The 19,633-nt window shown below is 35.4% G+C and overlaps 2 protein-coding genes across 2 annotated transcripts; one reads left to right on the top strand and one right to left on the bottom strand.

Moving 5' to 3' along the window:
- Positions 1-553: 553 nt before the first annotated feature.
- Positions 554-9,895, bottom strand: LOC123523793 (F-box only protein 4-like). The gene is given in 7 exon segments (XM_053539588.1): positions 554-1,139; positions 2,072-2,192; positions 2,194-2,227; positions 2,822-3,070; positions 8,147-8,364; positions 8,703-8,914; positions 9,376-9,895. Coding segments are annotated over 7 exon segments (1,236 nt in total). The 5' UTR covers positions 9,697-9,895; the 3' UTR covers positions 554-1,058.
- Positions 9,881-18,183, top strand: LOC123523794 (60S ribosomal protein L37-like). Its single transcript, XM_045301454.2, is given in 5 exon segments — positions 9,881-9,970; positions 13,332-13,467; positions 14,708-14,792; positions 18,053-18,092; positions 18,094-18,183. Coding segments are annotated over 5 exon segments (306 nt in total). The 5' UTR covers positions 9,881-9,967; the 3' UTR covers positions 18,136-18,183.
- Positions 18,184-19,633: the final 1,450 nt, after the last annotated feature.

Here is a 19,633-nt window from a genome sequence, read left to right on the forward strand (position 1 = left end):
AACGATTACCTGATTATCTGTAAATAATGCGACACTGTAATGATAGGTAATCCAATATATATAGCCGGAGGTATTAAATCACGATTTCACAGGTTAGAATCTATTGTTCTCCAGATTTTTTATTATAACCTCCTAATTAAGATCCAAAACTTTATGAGAGCACTATTTTCAGCAACAGCTAATGTTCACGAATAAATCCATATAAAAATCCATTAGTAAGAACATTAAATAATGTCTACATTCAAAGATTTGCGAGAGCTAATTTCTACACCAGTTCGCACATTTTTCCCGCTAATCAAGTTAACCCAACAGCAAAGCCGTTAGAAATGGCTACTACTTTCACCATCTTTCTACTCTGCAGAGCTCACTAGCTGTCAAACCTCACCCTCTATGACCACTGCCAATGTCCCTACTGGGGATCAAATGCTGGACCTCATGATGTGTAGGTGTACACCAACCATGCCGCTAAAGGGTTATATCACTATTAATTAAATCTATGTTACAGATTTCGTTAAACAGTTGGCATAGGAATAATAACTAAACAACAGAAAAATCAATAAAACTTGAAACATTTTAATATACGAGATAAATACATGACTTTATACTTTGTGCAAATGAGTACAATATTTAGAATGTTATATTCTCTCACCCATAACAAAGAAAAATAATAAATATGGGTTCTTTGATCACAGCTCTAGTTCCGCAACATCAGAGTGAAATAATTTACATTGCTTATTTGAATATTACACTGGCTTAAAATATCAAGGGACTAATATTTGTGGCTTCTTTAAGACATGTATTCATTGTTCAACACTTGTGTATAAAGCACTATCAATTCACAAGGTGTAGCACCTCTGTTTTCCCCAAGCAATCTGTACAAGGAATGTGACTGGTTTTCCCCAAGCTACTGTAATACAAATTAAAGCAAGTTTCTCCCAATCGAGCTATGTAGCAAGTCCTTGTTCAAAAGCTATCTAAATGTGAGTTCCATCTTTCCAAATCAAGTACCAGTAGTAAAACAAAACCTTGTTCAAATATTAACTTGTTTTGGTTTATTGCTATTTTCGCTGTGATTGTTCTGACAGCCATGTAAAACCTTCCAACAAACCTTCTCTTGTGTCTATGGAACAGTCTCGTACCTGCAAAATGAAAGAAAAGTTTCAAACAAAGGTTCAGGATCAGTGCTAAATGTAAAGCAAACTTTTCCCCAAATAAAACAAGACCTGCATAGCTTTCCAATTTTGATGCTTAATACTCCCTGCTAAGTGCTGTGAAATAATTTTATTTCCTGGACAAATTTTTAGAGGTTTCATCTAATGAAATAGGGTTATTATAATAGTAGCTTGATCTAGGATGCTGTATTCGGCTCAAGTAGATTTTTGCCAGATTAGATCTCACAAGGCTAAATGCGCTGAGTGTGATCCAACCTTGCAAAATCCAAGAGAGCCAAATACAAAATCCCAGACCTAGCTACTGTTGTATTGACCCTTTATTATATACCTCCACCTTTTTGTTTGGTATTTTGTTATTGAATGAAATCTTAAATGTTTACCGATAATAAAATGAAACTTAATGAAGTTTTAATGTGTGCAATTTATAGAACTGTGCCAGGTCATGCATATTAATGGCAGTAGTCCGTAACATACAATACAAAAGGTACAATATGGAATTCTTTTCTGCCTATTCATATTTACTTGTGAAATACAAGCCGATTTTTTTACAGAATTTATATAGGTATATAATAAAATGACTAACTTTGTTTTACATTAGTAAATGGGAAATTCCATTATGCAACATGATTTAATTTTTTGAACTTATACTTCAAACATCCATTAAATTTTTCCCCCTTGAATATAAATGATGCAAAATTCATTTAAATCTGAGGGCAAATCAACGAAATAACTCTTTGAGTAATTCTGTTATTATATAATAAGCACTACAAACTAATCTGTTTTGTGTGTCATGGACTTTTTCTAGGCAATGATACACTTCAGCAAAATGGACTACAAATACAGTAGTTTTGTATTGAGACCCTCAATACAAAATGTCTACTATAAAACTGGTAACCCACCTGCCATGGTCTATTGAGATCTGCAAGTTTGAGCCTTTCAACAACATCACAGCATGGCAATCTGGCTGTGCCGGCCTGCACAATGGTGGATAGGACCAGCACAGGGACATGTGTTGCGACACCTTTCACTCACCATGGCTAACAACTCACTCAATCCTGACTCAACTGAAATGAGCAGAGAAAAAGGTTAAGACCTAAATATCACCAGCTAATGGTTCAAACAAAATAAGCAGTGTGAAAGGAAAGACATAAATGAAAAATGAGATATCTAGGTATCTTCATACAAAAGTTCTTTTTCCTCTACCTTGGATGAATTGAGCAAAAAAAGGAGACAAAATTACCTTGGACATGTTTTTACAATGAAAAAGGGCCATCTTTTACAAACTTTTTCTAAATCTAACATAAACCTTGAAAAAAATGCTTGAAAGAACTAATAAAAGTTAAAAAGAGAAAAGATATCAAAAGGATTGCAAATAATTTTAACATGATATTGTAGCTTGTTTCCTGGTATTGTACTATGAGCAACCCTGTGACAAATAAATTGCCAAAAGGAGTTTCAAAAACATTCTTAGTTAGTAACAAACTGGGCAGCTTTATAGGAATTTAGACATTTCAAATTCTCCATTAACATTTAGCTTGCTCCAGACAGATCATGATCTGCAATGTTTGCTAATCAGTCAGAAAATTTTCAGCAAACACCCCTTCAAATAATTATTGGTATTGCCCAAATTTAATGATGATATTACAAACCTTCAGGACTGCTTGGTGTGGCATCAACAACATATATAAAACCATCTACAGTTCTACAAAAATCCTGTACAGCAGGGACCAGCTCATAGTTCTCTACCCCTTCAGCATTCTTTCGGAGTCTCATAAATCTGTTTCCCTGGTTACGGTCTCTGTTTGTCTGTTCCCTCTCTCTTTTGGAGGCTGAATACATCACTGATAAATTGAACTGAGAACCAGATGGACTTTTCAATGTGAAACCTCCACCAACACCTGTACCAATAAAATAACACAAAACTGTCAATAATACATTTAATGTTTTGATAAAATACAACATGCTTGATGTTACAGGGCTTTCCATAATAATTTTTAACCTTTAGCCTGCTGGCGGCAACTGATCTTGCCTTTGTGACCAGTGCAGACCAAGATCAGCCTGCACATCTGTGCAGGCTGATCATGGTCAGCACTATTTGCCATTCAGTCAGTAAATTTTCAGTAAGCATCCCTTCAAATGGCAAATGGTACTGCCCAAATTGAATGATGGACCAGTCCATTATAGAAATTCAGCAGGGTAAAGGTTAATGTAGATTATTATATGAAAACATGAACTGTGTGAGTATTAGTAATTTGTATTGTAGCTCCCTCCTTGTAACATTTCTTCAGGTTATAAATATTCTTATATAAGGCCAGAGTTTTTTTATTTTTCGTTTTACGGGAGCGCCGGTCCTAAATATTGCAAAAGTGGAATAAAATTAAAATTCATTTTCCCGAATTTTATTTTATTTTTTCCGCCGGTCGGTTGTTTACAGCCCCAAAGAAAATAAAATTAGTGTATTTTCACCTGGACGTAATTTCACAGGAAGGGAGTTTAACGCGTGCAAAATATCGTGTTTTGCCGTACATTTGTTGGCATTAACAGGGTGTAAAATTCCACTCGCCTGCTCGCATTGGCGAGTTAAGTCCGAGTAGGACGAGTGGACCTCGCTGTGTACTCGACCGATCGGGCGAGTGGTTTGTTTACGTCCTTACTTTACCAAAATTCAGAAATTACATCTACAAAACGTCAACAAACTTTGAGATGGTTCAGTCGCTACCTGGCTTGACTGGAATTTACCCGCGAATCGTAAAGATATCAAAACGTCATGCCGGTAATTTTCCATTCCACACCCTGTAAACATGAAGTCATTGGGCCAACGACGGAAAACCGTCAAAGGATAATCGTTGTTGGGCCACTGTTGGCCCAACAATGATTAATAAGTATTGTAAATACGGCTGTTGGGCCAACGTTGAACCAACTTTAAATTTCAGTCAAAGATATCTCTGCATTGGCCCGATATTGATTTTCAGGGAAAGACTTATACAGAGAAAACATCGTTGGCCCAACGTTGGGCCAACGTTGGTCCATTAGAAGTAATGATATAATAATTGTATATTTTACAGGTCACTGTTTTATCACAAACCCCCACAGGTATACACAGGTTGTGTAGCTGTAACATGCAATATTTAATTAATTATTAAACACGTTCCTGCACCAATTCGTAATCAGTTGAATTTGTGCTAATTAAACTAAAAACTTATCTGCAGCCGTAATGATATTTTGAACTATTTCAAAACTACTACCTTGAAAAAATTGTGAAAAAGGTATTGAAAAAAAAAAACACTTACTAACTCTGTAACAAATATCTAACTTTATACAATCATAAAATGTTTACAAAAAATCTAATGAATATTCCAGAACATGAACTCTCGTTAACCCGAGTTATGTAAGAAATCCCAGAAAATGTGGTTAATTTTACTCTCTAGGCCAGATTTCTAGCTTTATAGACATGTGAAGTAAAGGAAACTATTATACATGTGATACGTCTAGATTTAACAAAAACCCGGTTTTCCAGCTATAAACTGTAAGTAGAAGTGTTTTTTTAAAAATATTTTTGATAAAGTTATGGAATCTTATACAGAATTTCTTTTTATATCCTGTATGCATGTTATATCCATATGACTTGAACATATGTTAAATACTTATAGTTAAAGCTGGCGGATGGCACTTGTGTTGAGTATTAAATTCTGTAAATAAAATAACTCATTTTCTTGTTAATTCTAACATATTTTTCTCAGTTAAATACAGACACAAATTAATTTCATACATTTTACGCAAGTTTATGTCCAGATGTTTATGTGCATTTCTTTAGTTATTGTTAACAATTTGACGTAGATGGTTTAATCAACATTATGCTTTTTGTTTTTACAGGGTGCTGTTCAAGGGAGTAATAATGGAGTGCCTAGCACTGTGGTGCACAGGAAAAAATAAAAATATAAAAAGCTGCATCTTCAGTGAGAAAAGAAAACAAACAAACAGAACTTGGATATATAATGAGTTAATATACAGACAGTAATTCACTTTAGTAGGATTTAATTAGTGACTGAAATAAGAAAAATATTTAGATTATAAAAGACTGGAATCAATATTTTACATGTTGTAGTGATGAAATATTCTGTTATATTTCTTCAGGAAAATTGCAAACAAACTTTAAATAAATGTTAGATTTCTTTTTGTTAAATGTTAACAAAATCACAACTATTTGAAAATAAAACATGTATTAAACAATGCTAGTTTTAGTCTTTTTTCAATTTCGTAATCGTTGGGATAGCGTTGGCATCCATCTTTGGCCAACAAAGAAACAGAGTTGGCCCAACGTTGGACCAACCGTGATAGACGAAAAAATGCTGTTGGCCCAATGGAGGGCCAACGATGAGTGTAGGATATCAGTTGTTGGCCCAATGGAGGGCCAACAATGAGTGTAGGATATCAGTTGTTGGCCCAATGGAGGGCCAACGATGAGTGTAGGATACCAGTCGTTGGGCCAACGGTGTACCAACCGTTGGGCCAACGTTGCGCCAATTAGCAAAATGGCGTTGGGCCAACGTCGGAAATCTTTGTTGGGCCAACGAAGAGTCTGCCGTTGGCCCAACGTTGGGCCAACGCATGTCTGCTATCTGGGCAAGCACGTGTGACCTATCGTAACATCTAATTTACATCGACACGTACACAAAAATCGTGTGTAGTGCATTCATTTTTTAATATTTTCGCTTCAAGTTTTCAACACCCCTTGAGAAATAATACTTTTTGAATTCTATAATGATTTTAATAAGATATCGACAGAAATGTAGGCAAAATTCTATAAAAACGGTCGAATTTTCAGATAATCATTTGTAAAAATTCAAACAGCGCGATCTTAGTTACTTATTTCTTTCTAAAAGTAAATAAATGATGAATACTAAGGGCTTAAAATTCAGACTTTTGACCAGAAAGTACAAAAAAACAGAATAAAAAATCTTAAATAATGAAAAAGCGGCTGCGATTACAATACATGGAGTAAGACGATTTTTGGCAAACAGATTTCTGTTAGTGCGGCAGAATAGGTTACGTGACCTCGAGAACGTCAGTAGAAATGCGATTTTAAAATAAAGCAATGTGATGTCACTGCGGTTTTTAATAAGTTTTAAATGAATCTTTGTACATGTATTTTTTGACCAACAATTTAAAGTTTTTCTTGTCAAACAATAATGTAAATTCCTTGAGGGCAAATAGGTCACAGAGGTAGGATATCCACTATAGTAACTATCGTTGAGACATTTACCTTTTATACGGGATATAGCACATTCGCTTTTGATAACAAATTAAAGAAGAAATTTTTTATTGATTTCTATTTCTCAGCAATTTTAGGAACCGATGGTACGATCAGACAGTGATATGTCACATGGCGCGAAAACATGACGTAATGCCATGACAATCTCGAGCAAAAATACCGCTTTGATCTCCGCTTCAGATGTCAAGATACTGACACACTTCTTTTAGCTCTTAGAGGGGTGGGAAATTGATCATGAAAACAAGGTAAACATTACTTAGTTTATCACTGAATTACCGATAATCTTTAACGTTTTTTTCTCTCTCTTTCTACACGGGTGGATGGACGATGATTGTGTCCAAATTTTTTTAGACACTTTTCAAACTATATATTTTTCGGGAAATAATAATATTGTACATAATAATCCTTTCATAAAAGTGACAGTAATAAAAGTATTAAATTGTCTAAAGATTGTCTTACTCACATTTTGTTTTCAATAGATTCAACTTACAAGTTTGCCATAGAAAGGTAATACAATATCAAAGGTGCTTTGACATTAAATTTTATTCAAAACATTAGTTGTTTGCAGAACAAATAAATGTTTGTAACAGCAGATTTTTTTACATTTTTATTTCAATGGTGACCCCTCACACTTTACACAGGCTTGGGACTGTCTGGCATAAAGCGTGGTTAGTGTTGGCAAAATCTCAGACAGATGGTCCATTTCTTTTGTAACTTCAATAGAATTCATAAGTGTATAAAGAATAATAAAGAATACTTTTTATTGGAGACAATATTTTGACAAAAAGTGATGCAACTTCAGTACTTGAACTTAGTGTAGTAAAAAAGGTGCAAATTACAGAAGCAACTTCAGTACTTGAACTAAGTGTATTATAAAAAGGTGCAAATTACAGAGTTAAATGAGGTAAATTTTCAGATTACTTTTTGCTAGATTATCTTTCGTTTTTCATCACTGAAAAAAAAATCTTGCCCTCTGCACTGTGACTGTTATTCAAAGTTATTAAATACTTTATTTTGCTGATAAAATCCAGTATATTATGAGCTGGCATAAACTGTTAAGTTAGCTCGTTAAAGATGATATTGGTGAAAGATACAATAAGTAAATATTATGTATAAAAAGCAGAGGTTACACAGATGAAGATGCAAGCAAACCAAACCACCAAAACTACTACACTACTAGGCCACTTTATACCAGACGTGTTTAGTCTCTACTTGCTGTCACTGAAATTTACTGTGGCTGTTGTAACAGATAAAATAATTTTTGTCTTCCACTTAAATTAAGTAAAACAACCTTTCTGAATTTTAAAGACTTGCCAGTGTGAGTTACAGTGCCTGAAGCAGTTTATTCACAAGCATGCATGAAAATTTTATTCAATGTTCATCCTGTATAAATGGCTTTTATAGTCTTAAAACATAACAATACATCACAATATTAAATACTGGACACAAACACAAGTAAACAAAACTTGAAACGAAAGTTAATCAAAATAAAAAAAAATCTTAAAAAATTCTATTTTATTTTTATTTTTTTCCGAGATGCCCACTTTCAAGCTTTTTATTTTTATTCCCTCCTCCCCCTGCTCATTTTTCAAAAATCTCCCGTAAAACGAAAGATAAAAAAACTCTGGCCTAATATAACTTTTTTACAAAATACTAGTTAATCCTAAACTAGTCATTCTTGTATAACTAAAGATATCCTCACCTTCAAATTTTCCTGGAAACATTCCTGTTTTCTGAAATTCGGATTCCTCTATAATTTTTCTCACTAGACCACTTGTATTTGATTCTAAACCAGGTCCAAACATAGTGAATAACGGTGTTTTCTTTGGTAAGAAATATCGCAACATGTTGGAAATATTACTGAATAAAGCATTTTGCTGGTGCATTAAACGATTTACTTCTGGTGAGCATCTCAAATATCTGTAAATTAAAAAACAAGTATATATTTCTTTTTATTATGATTTTATTTATTACAAGTTTATGTATGTCTGCCTTTGTACTGTGTACATAAAATTGATAATAAATTCAAATTTAAATTATGTATTCTATGGAATACAGTACGAAAATATTCTGTCCATCATAGACTGGCTCTGACATGACCTTCATAAACAGAGAAAAATCATGAAATTTTAAATTTTCTGCAATTTGTTCTTGCCTTACCAGAAAATTTATTTACTGTTGAATAATACCAGAAGTTATGTTACAGTATGAGCTTACTGAAATGAATATTTTAACAAGTTTAATTTTGAAGTGCCTACATTTCTTTGTTTGGCCAGTCTGAATCCACTTCTTTGTATATGGCAGGATTGGTATTATGGCCAATCATATTCCAGTGTCTTATGTCACGCTCCAGAAGCCCCGCCCATAACAAATTGTCTTCTGTGATGTCATACCAACTACGACACACTTGTGAAGATCTGCATAAATCAGTTGCTGTTAGGTAAGAAAATATGTGAAGTCTTACATCGACCTGAAAATATAATAATATGTACATTACATTTATATCAACTATCTTTACTATCTGATTTTTCCTATATACTAGCCACATTTCCATCTCAAGCCAAGGATAGAGATTTTGTAACCCAATTAATAAATTGTTTGATTAACTTAAAATTTCCACATGAAGAATTATTACCACTTTTGTGGCAAACAATATACATTGTTGCTATCATGTACATCTACATAGTTTTTTTTTCGGCCACTTTTGACTAAATGCAATGTCTGGTGTGTCTTTGCCCTAGAACACTGATTGCAGTGGCCATGGTAGTCCAAATAATTGTACTGGAGAGTGGAATATCGTTATATTTTTTTGACTTGTCAATATCCGCCTTAGATAGGAAGACAACGTAAAATATCTGAATGTAAAATTGGTCTACCAGAGGTCTCATTATTTAGACTTGGCAAAAAAGTGATGATGAACCAAAAGCTTACTGGCAGCTGCTCAAATCTTGACTGTTCCTGTCCTGTATTTTCTCTCTCCAATCGTTGTTTCTCTTTCTTTTCCCCCTGTTTGATGAGATACTGCTGTAACCCTCCGGAGCACACACTGTTGTTACCAACATCACCCATTTGTCTTCTGTATTTCTTTATCAAATGTTTGAAATAGAACGCACTATTCTGATCAAGAAATGTTACATCACCTTCAGGAGCTGATGTAGATTCACTTAAATCCACTGTTCTATTTACTGATAAAGGCTGATTTGTCAACACATTTTCCATTTGTCTACACGGAAGTGTTTGCACAGCTAACATTTTCGTTTTGTATTTTCTTTATCGATTCTGAGCCAGATGTTAAAGAATTCTCACAGAAAATGATATGTTTTAACTGAATAATATTCATTTTATATGTATGCCCTGTCAACTCTATTTATATCGTGTCAAAAATGTACACTGTGAAAAGTTCCAACGTGTCCCGGAAAACTTGTCATTTGTTTACATTCACGACAAGGTCATTTCCTGTTCCACTTTTCTACTTTCGATTGAAAGCGAGGCAACTTCCTTTGGACATCTCACTGGATCGAAAATGGTAGACAATTTTATAAACACAAATAAAATCTTTCCACATCGCAAGGCATAGCCCAGTTCAAGTTGATCACATGAAATATTTGGGGAACTAAATCTATTTCAAAGAGATTTGTACACACTGAATGTTGATTTCTGTCATTAATATGGGAAAATTTGATCTAGAACAGGCTCGGTGGTGTAAAAAAATGAGTAATTGTTATTTGTTGTTTGTAGGAATTATTTCGATTATTAAAAACGTCTCCTTATTCCATAAAATAATATTGTTTTAGTATGAACTTAAATTTTGTAAAGCTGCAACTGTGGAGTCTGAACAAAATCTGAAAACGTATCGCGAAAACTGACGACACATCAGAAATGGCATTCTCGAAGTAGGATGTTTCCCCTTTTAGTTGATTAGATTAATTGCATTTGGCATTTCTGGCAACATTTATTCAATAATTTTGTAACCTATATAACTGAGGAACACAAAATAACTACAGTACTAGAGTTTCCTTACCAATTTATTTATTTTACTGGGTATACCAATTACCGGGATATACATATTACAGTGAATGTCCTGTTTTGACACTTAACATGAAAACTGCTTTACATTTTTTTCTGTCATTATTCATGCTCAATGTGCTTAGATTTTTAGCAAAACTATTTTTGAAATTTGGAGTGTCTTTCTTTTTATTTCACACTGATCCCAAAAATTAAGGAATTTTGCTAAGTGACTGGTCGTTATGGTTAATCTTTGCAATTTTTCTCCACAAATTTTCAATGCAGTTGCTTATTTCTGCCATATCTGTTTCATATTTAGTTTGGCCTATTGTAAAATAGAAATGCTTTCTTTGTCTTAGGTCAATTTAACAACTTTAGATTGAAAGTTGAAATTCACGGTAATAGGTATATGCCAGAAAATGCTAAAATTCCCCATCTCTGTTCTTTGAATGACACAACTGGAACTTTTACCTGGTGTTTTGACGATTTATTTGCCAAAAGTCTAAAGCTAAAATATAAATTAATTAAACAGAATAAAATTTATCCTTTCATATAATCATTTTGTTATAAATAGAGTGCACTGAATATAAGACTCACGGTAATTGGTATACCCAGTATGGACAGTTAAGGGTTAACTAGCATATCAAATCCTTTAATGAAATATATAATATGAAGTTCATCAGAAAAAAGCAAAAACCCAAGTAAAATTGTTAAAAAGCAAAGTTTACAATATGAAGACACACAATCATGTGCACTCAGTTCTGTTACCTTTTGTTTGGGGTTTAGCGCCGTTTTTCAACAGTATTTCAGTTATGTAATGGCAGGCAGTTAATCTAACCAGTGATCATTTTGTTCAAGTACAAACCTGTTCTCCAAAGCAACTGCCAACTTCCAAACACAAATCAGAGGTGGAGGACGATTGATTTCAGATCAAATTGTCACGGAGAACATGCGTCCACCCTGGAATCAAACTTGTGACCCCACGATCCTTAGATCTCTATTGAGCTGAGTGGACTGGTTGTTATCTAACTATAAATTAAATATTGGCAGAGAACATGTTGTTTATTAATGGATTATTGAACTGCCTTGTGAAGGAATTTTTCTCTTGTATCTCGTAATAGTCACTGAATGTGTGGGAAACATTGTTTGTCTAATCTATTTGTGTCAGTTCTATTCCGCATGGTTTATGTCATGTCGTCGGGTGTCGTGGTTACCGTAATAATTCTATTTATAGCCCGGGCGTTTATTAGAAACACGGTCGGCTCAAAAGTTAGGGATGGGCGAATATTAGAGACAAATCACCAGCAAACATCAAAATCTTGACGTAATATTTATTTTTGAACATACCGGTGACTATAAGAAGTAATGATGTGATAGTCGTACAAAAATAGGTAACGGCCGTACTAGATCGTACTATAACCGGCCAAGCTAAACTCAGAAAATACATGATTTAAATTTAATTTATTCTGTCATGAATATAGTATCAAGTATTTTGTTCGTGATTCTGTCATTTTCAAGCAAATTTAAACAACACCCTATTGTTTTAAATCAAAGCGCCTTGAATCTAATAATGATTAAATTTCCCTTGAGGGACCCCTGTCTCGAAATGTCAGACTAGTGACGTGACGTAATTACGAAAAGCGCGCGCCTTTGCATTAGCACATGTTTACCTGGGTCAATACACATTACAATGTATATATGATATGTCGGCATGTGTGTTAGTTTCAGTTAAAGCAGCCATGAAAGGTTATGTTCATAAAAATAATCATCCTTTCGGAACTATACTGACATGCATATTTGAACTCGAAAACGAATACAGTGATAGTGCTATTGTTCGTGCAAGGAGTGGGCATTGAAATACCGTGTTCATATAAAATATATGGAATTATAGACAAGAAAAGTGATATACGATCTTACATCAGAAGGGAAATAAGAAAACTCGCTGTTTAACCAGTAAAAGGTAGGATTATTTTCTAAGATTCATGGGATGGGCGCTTATTAGATAACATCCTATTTTTGATTTTTTTCGAAAAAAAGGCCGTTTTTTGTACAAAAAGTCGGGACTGGGCGTTTATTAGAGCATGGGCTATAAATAGAATTATTACGGTATTTACGTTTCAGAAGAAAACAGTAAGCAATCGGGCAGCACCAGTTACTGTATCTGCTGAATCTGCAACCATTGAGATTCAAGTTTTAGATGGATATTAGATACTTCTTTCGCTACTCAATAAAATTTCTTACTACATTTTATTCTCTGGAAAAAAGGGATCAGTACTCCTAGTCAGCTTGATGAGCCTCAAGTAGCTAAATTAAGCTTTAATTAAACTGAAACTAGAAAAGAGGAAATTTTTTTATATGTTGGCACTAAAACACATGCATCTGAAGCTATGCACTCGGTGTTTTTTCCAGGATCTAAAAGAGGAATGATGCTGTCAGGGCAATTGGGCATTTTTCAGTGTTAGTAAAACTGGAATTTGATCACAAGCAGTATCTAATTAAAATCTTTCGTCAGGGCCATGTATTTCTTGTTTTTATTAAATTGCTTAATATTTTCTGTTTCTGTGCAACTCATTTTGCAGTTGCAATAAAATAAATAGCATACTTTGGGGAGGGGGAATTCAGTATGCACTAGACTGCAATCTGCATCAGACATTTTCCCTAAAATCATGAAGAAGTTGTTATGTGTCATAATGTAAGACATTAAAAATAATTGTTACATAAAGAGTTTAAAACTAAAATGATTCATGACCCTTGCTCTGTATCAGAATTAATGAACCTTTCTAAAATGAGAGGAATTTAAAGGGACCCTGTTTTAACATGCTTTAAATATTGAATTTACACATTGAATAAGAGTGTAAGTAGTATTTACTTGCTTATTTCAGACTAAAGGTACATCCAGTTTTGGTAAGAGGCACAACAAGACACACACCCAGTGTCGTCGCTGTGGCCGTCGTGCATACCACATTCAGAAGAAAAGATGCGCTTCCTGCAGCTACCCAAGCTCCTCAATGAGATCATGTAAGTGTTTAGAAATGACATCAAGTTTAACTATTTTTTTGAAGACGATAGTGCAAGTGATCCAAAGTAGACCGGTCTTGTAGTATAAAACAGCAACATTTTTAGGCAGATCAAAGTTTACTATATTCTTTTTGGATATCTCTGTAATAAAAAAAAATTCAGCCACATTTGGTTGATGATATAAAGTGGTCATTAAAATAGGCTAGAAGAATTGTGAAATGATTCATTACTGTACATTAACAATCGAAACAATTTAGTTTCTTGATTACGCATAGTGCAATGTAATTTGTCATAAGTGCACACCGGGTTCTACCCAGATATCAGTGCCCGAAAGCGTGCCAGGAAGTGCACCAGGGGTTCTGCCCAGATGCCTGACAGTGCCTGAAAGCATGACCAGGAAGTGCCCCCGGGGTTCTGCCCAGATGTCTGACAGTGCCTGAACACATGCCAGGAAGTGCACCTGGGGTTCTGCCCAGATGCCTGACAGTGCCTGAAAGCATGACCAGGAAGTGCCCCCGGGGTTCTGCCCAGATGTCTGACAGTGCCTGAAAGCATGCCAGGAAGTGCACCTGGTGTCTTTCTCCTCCATTTAGGGTAGTGCACCCGTAATGACATTTCGCAATTTTTGTTATATTACATACTCTATGCATGTGGTTTTGTCTTTTAGGCTGAAAAGTTGCCATCTGGCCAATACAAAAATACATAAAAGAAATTGCAGGCCTCCTAGTGAAACCTTTAAAAACCTTTAATTTCAGAGCAAACCTTTAAAACCTTTAAATCTTCTGAAAAAACCTTTAAAACGGCCAAATAGCCTGTAATTTTCACTCAAAACCTATATTTTTGTTCAGACTGCTTGCCGTGCCAGTTTAAAGCAAATAATGGTTATACTACTGTATTTCTTCCCCCCTTTTAAGTGTTGTTATTAGGATACTGCTTGTGTATCTTTCATCTTGAGTTTTTCAGAATGCTGTTGTGTTCACCAGACCACATACATGTAGATGTTTTTAGTAAATACCTATATATACTATGTGTTTTCAACGAGAATTCCGACAAAAATAGCCTTTATTTACTCTTTATTTTTAAATATTTTTACACTAAAAGGCCTTTATTTCCATAGATTGGAGCCTTTATAAAAACCTTTATTTTTGTTCAGGCCTGCTAGGAGGCCTGAAATTGTGTAATCCATTTGATCAAAGAATACGGCTGTACATTATAAAGATGTTTTGTTAATATTTTACAGATAACTGGAGTGAAAAGGCAAAGCGTAGGAGGACCACTGGTACAGGAAGAATGAGGTACATGAAGAAAGTCTACAGAAGATTTAGGTAAAACTAGCAGGTTTCTTTTTCCTACTATAATAGGGGCCATTAACATGCCCCTTCCCTTCAGAAAATAACTTTTAAGTCGAGCAGTTTTCCCCCGAAATTGACTTTAAATCAGGTTTTTTATTCCCCTTTGCCAAAATACTGAAATAATTTTTCCCCAAATCACAGGCCTGGGCCGTGTCCCCTCTTGGTAAAAAAATAAAACCTGACAAGTCCCAGCCCCACGGTAACCCATTTGAAGGAGAGGGGTATATTGTTTTCCTCATTGTCAGTCTGGTCTTTCTTCAAGTAGGCCATTTTGTTTCTGATCAGTAACTAGAGAATTCTTGGTCTTGCACTGGTCAAATGCCTGTTTCCTTAGGTGACCCCTATAGATTCTTTTGGGGGTCAAAGGTCAGTGTCGCAGTTAACCAAATGGTTTCTGCTCAAAGAAGCTCAAAAACACTTTAGTCTACAGTTGTCAAGCTTCATAGTAGATGATACCCATTGTTTTTGGGATCAAAGTCTAGGTCACAGTGGCCTAAAGATGGAAATTGGTTTCTGCTCGGTAACTTACTTATAAAAGGTCTTCAGCATGTAGTCCCTCACCAATGTGGGTTTAAGCCACACTTGGATTGTTGAATTCTGTATGTGAGGAAGCTGGCTTACGGAAGGTAGGTGGTTCTACCCAAGTGACAACTCGTGCTGAAATAATGCACAGATGGGCACTTGGGGTCACCTCCACAATCAAAGCTGGAAAATCACCATATGATCTATAATTGTGTTGGTGTGAGGTTAAACACCCCCAAAAAAATCAGCTTGCAGTCCACAAACTTCATAGGATGATTGGTCATGCAGAGTAGACGACCCCTATTGATTTTGGGGTCACTCTATTAAAGGCCAAGGTCATAGGGGCCAGAACATGGAAAAACATTTGCGATCAGTAACTTGAGAACCACATGACCCAGAATGTTGAAACTTCATCGGATGGTTGGACATGCAAAATAAATGACCCCTACTGATTTTGGTTAAAGGTTAAGGTTGCAGCAAACAGAACATGGAAATTTCATAGATTGACACAAGACTTACAGAGTTGATGACCCCTATTGTTTTTGGGGTTTCTCTATAAAAGGTCAAGGTCACAACAAACAGAACATGGAAATCCATTTCCAGTCAATAACTTGAGAACCCTTCAAATTTCATAGGGTGATAGGAGTTACAGAGTAGATGAACTGTCGTTTTTGGGGTCACACCATTAAAATTCAAGGTCACAGAGGGCAGAACATAGAAAAGTCTTTTCAATCAATAACTTGACTGAGAACCACGACCCAGAATGTTGAAACTATATAGGATGATAGGACATGCAGAGTAGATGACCCCTACTGATTTTGGGGCCACTCGATCAAAAGTCAAGGTCACAGGGGCCTGACATGAAAAACAGTTTCCAGTTCATAACTTGAGAACCACTAAGCTCAGAATGTTGAAACTTTCTGGAATGATTGGACATGCCAAGTAGGTGATTCCTATTGCAGCCAACCATCAGTGTCGCTTGACTTTTGTTTCTGTCCCCTATTGACTTCCTGCCTATATGACTATTCATGGGGGGAGACATGGGCTTTTCTACAAAAGCACCTTCTAGTTGAAACTAATCTTTATCAAAAAGTTTTCTGACACTGAAACATTTAGTTCGCTTACAGATTTAGAAATATGTTGCTGTTGCAGTTTGTCTATTATCAAATGTTAAATGCAACAGAAGATTTTAAGTCTGTGAGTGTCACTGATTCCTAATGCGTAAGATTTTATACTGGATTGCAAAACAAACTTTATTACACTTTAAACCCTTACCATGCCGGACACGATTCTGCCTATTGCAACCAGTGTAGATCATGATAAGCCTGCATATCAGTGCAGTCTGATCATGATCTGCACTGTTTGCTATTCAGTCAGTATATTTTTGGTAAGCACCCCTTTTAACAGTAATAATTGTACTGGCCAAATTGAAAGATGGACAGGGGCCTCCGTGACCGAGTGGTTAAGATCGCTGACTTCGAATCACTTGCCCCTCATTTATATGGGTTTGAGCCTTACTTGGGGCGTTGAAGTCTTCGTGTGAGGAAGCCATCCAGCTGGCTTACGGAAGGTCAGTGGTTCTACCCAGGTGCCCGCTTGTGATGAAATAATGCATGGACCTAGGTCGCCATATGACCTATATTGTGTCGGTGAGATGTTAAACTTACCCCCCCCCCACCTAAAAAAAAAAGAAAGATGGACAAGTATATTGTAGAAATACAAATTTAGCAGGGTAAGGGTTAAAGTTGAGAATAAGGCCTTGAGAAACAAAAATCAAACAACACCAAATCGTAGAAAGAAAGAGTTGTTCGACGTGAGAATTGAACAGCATGTAAAACATGTATATTACTTTACGAAACAAGTGTCAGTATACTGATATAAACATTGAATTCCGGTAAAGGACTGCCTAAAGGGCCCCACTTCCAGACAGTCATATGCCTTTAAAAACTCACCATTTTCAAAGAACTGTTACACTTGTTCGTTTTGATGCATTTGCAATGGCGTGCGAGTGGTGAAAGTTCGCATAACAAGGTGAAACACAGTTTTCAGCAATTGTTTATCTTTATTTCTTTACAGATCGAGGGTTCAACGCAATAAGGGCGTATCTACATATGATTATTATATGTAGATACGCCCTTATTGCGTTGAACCCTCGAAATGGCATTCATTTTCAAAGGGAGACAACTTTTTCCAAATATTTTAAGTAGTTCTTTGAAAATGGTGTTTTTAAAGGCGTTTGACTGTCTGGAAGTGGGGCCCCTGTAAGCAGTCCTTTTCTGGAATTCAATGTTTATATCAGTATACTGACACTTGTTTCGTAAAGTAATATACATGTTTTACATGCTGTTCAATTTTCGTGATAAACAACTCTTTCTTTCTTATGATTTGGTGTTGTTTCATTTTTGTTTCTCAAGGCCTAATTCTCAACCTTAAATTTATGCATCTGTGGACTATAGTTGGATGTCATAGTAGGCCAGAAGCAGTCACTTGATCTTTTTGTTTACTCATTTACAACTTTGAAGTTGCATTTTGATGCCAGCTTGAGGTGTGGATAGTAAGAGAGTCTTGGACTTCATAGCCACTTCCTGTGTTTGTTCTTTATGATCTAAAATTGTGGTCATTAACTCCTTTGAGTAAATCTGACACCAATGTTAAGTTTCAAAGTTTCTGCATACAGATAAAACATGGAACTGTTTCTTTGATTGTTGCAGGAATGGATTCCGTGAAGGAACAGCACCCAAACCAAGACGTTGTAGGAGCCGCTGCCCCTTCATCTACTGTTGCTACTAAATAAGTTATTTTTCTGTACAGCAAAGAAAAAAAAATAAAGGAAAAAAATCAAGCTTTGTTATTTGAACTATTATTTTTCTGCCAGTCATGTTTGTGGCAGTGTAATTTACAGTAAAGAGAATAATGGATGTCTGTATGTCAGTTTTCTAAAATATTGGAAATGGTTAACTAGCATTTAATGAATTGTACTCCTAGTACCCATTGAGTCTTAGCTGACAATATGAAGTATACGGAGAGCTGTCCTACTTGACTGGGCATGTGTGTCTGTGTCCATACCTTTCTTAGTTTTTATGCACCTTCCCTTTGTCTCGGATACTACTTCATAGATTTGCTTCAAAATGAAATAGTTGTTCCACATCATCACCAACATCATATGACATAAGGTCCATAACTCTGACACCAATTTTTCATGAATTATGCCCTCTTTTTACTTTGAATGTTGTTAATGTCAGTGCATTTTCACTATACCTGTCTTTATAATAACTTACTTGGATTTTAATGAAACTTCTCACAGTTATAAATTTACATGGTTCCTGTCAAATGGTAATAAAAACAAGAGGGCCATGAAGGCCCTGTATTGCACACCTGACCTAAAGACCATCAAGATTAACATTCTGACCAAGTTTCATTAAGATATGGTATAAATGTGACCTCTGAAGTGTAAACTAGCTTTTCTTTTAATTTGACCTAGTGACCCAGATTCAAACTGGACCTTGAAATCATTAAGATTACCATTCTGACCAAGTTTCATGAAGATACAGTCATAAATGAGGCCTCTAGAGTGTTAACAAGCTTTTCCTTTGATTTGACCTAGTGACCTAGTTTTTGACCCCACCTGACCCAGATTTGAATTTGACCTATAGATCATCAAGATTAACATTCTGACCTAGTTTCATTAAGTCAATAAGATATGGTCATAAATGTGGCATCTACTGTGTAAACTAGCTTTTCCTTTGATTTGACCTGGTGACCTAGTTTTTGATCCTACATGACCCAGATTCAAACTGGACCTTGAGAATATCAAGATTACCATTTTGACCAAGTTTCATAAAGATACATCATAAATGCAGGGGTTTTTCTAGCTAATTTGGGAACATAACCTATACCCCAAAATCGGGAATTTTGACGCATAAATGTTCCAAATTGGGAAATATTTAGTCCCATAGGATATAGCAAGTTTGTGTTTTAAGCACTTTCTCATACACTTGTTTCACATTGTACAACCTCTTTTAACATACTTCCATTACAAAATTGTCCATAATTTGGTCAATTTTTGTGCAATTTTGATGCATTTTTTTATTCAGAATGTAGATTGGGAATTTTTGCACTCATTTTTGGAAAAATACATACTTTTTGGCATTGGGAATATAGCCGATTAACGGCCAACCCCCCCCCCCCCCCCCCCTGAAATGTGGCCTCTACAGTGTTGACAAGCTTTACCTTTGATTAGACTCGGTGACCTAGTTTTTGACCTGACATGACCCAGGTTCGAACCTGACCTA

The sequence above is a fragment of the Mercenaria mercenaria genome, chromosome 3 (genome assembly GCF_021730395.1).
Source record: "Mercenaria mercenaria strain notata chromosome 3, MADL_Memer_1, whole genome shotgun sequence".
NCBI classification, from domain to species: Eukaryota; Metazoa; Mollusca; class Bivalvia; order Venerida; family Veneridae; genus Mercenaria; species Mercenaria mercenaria.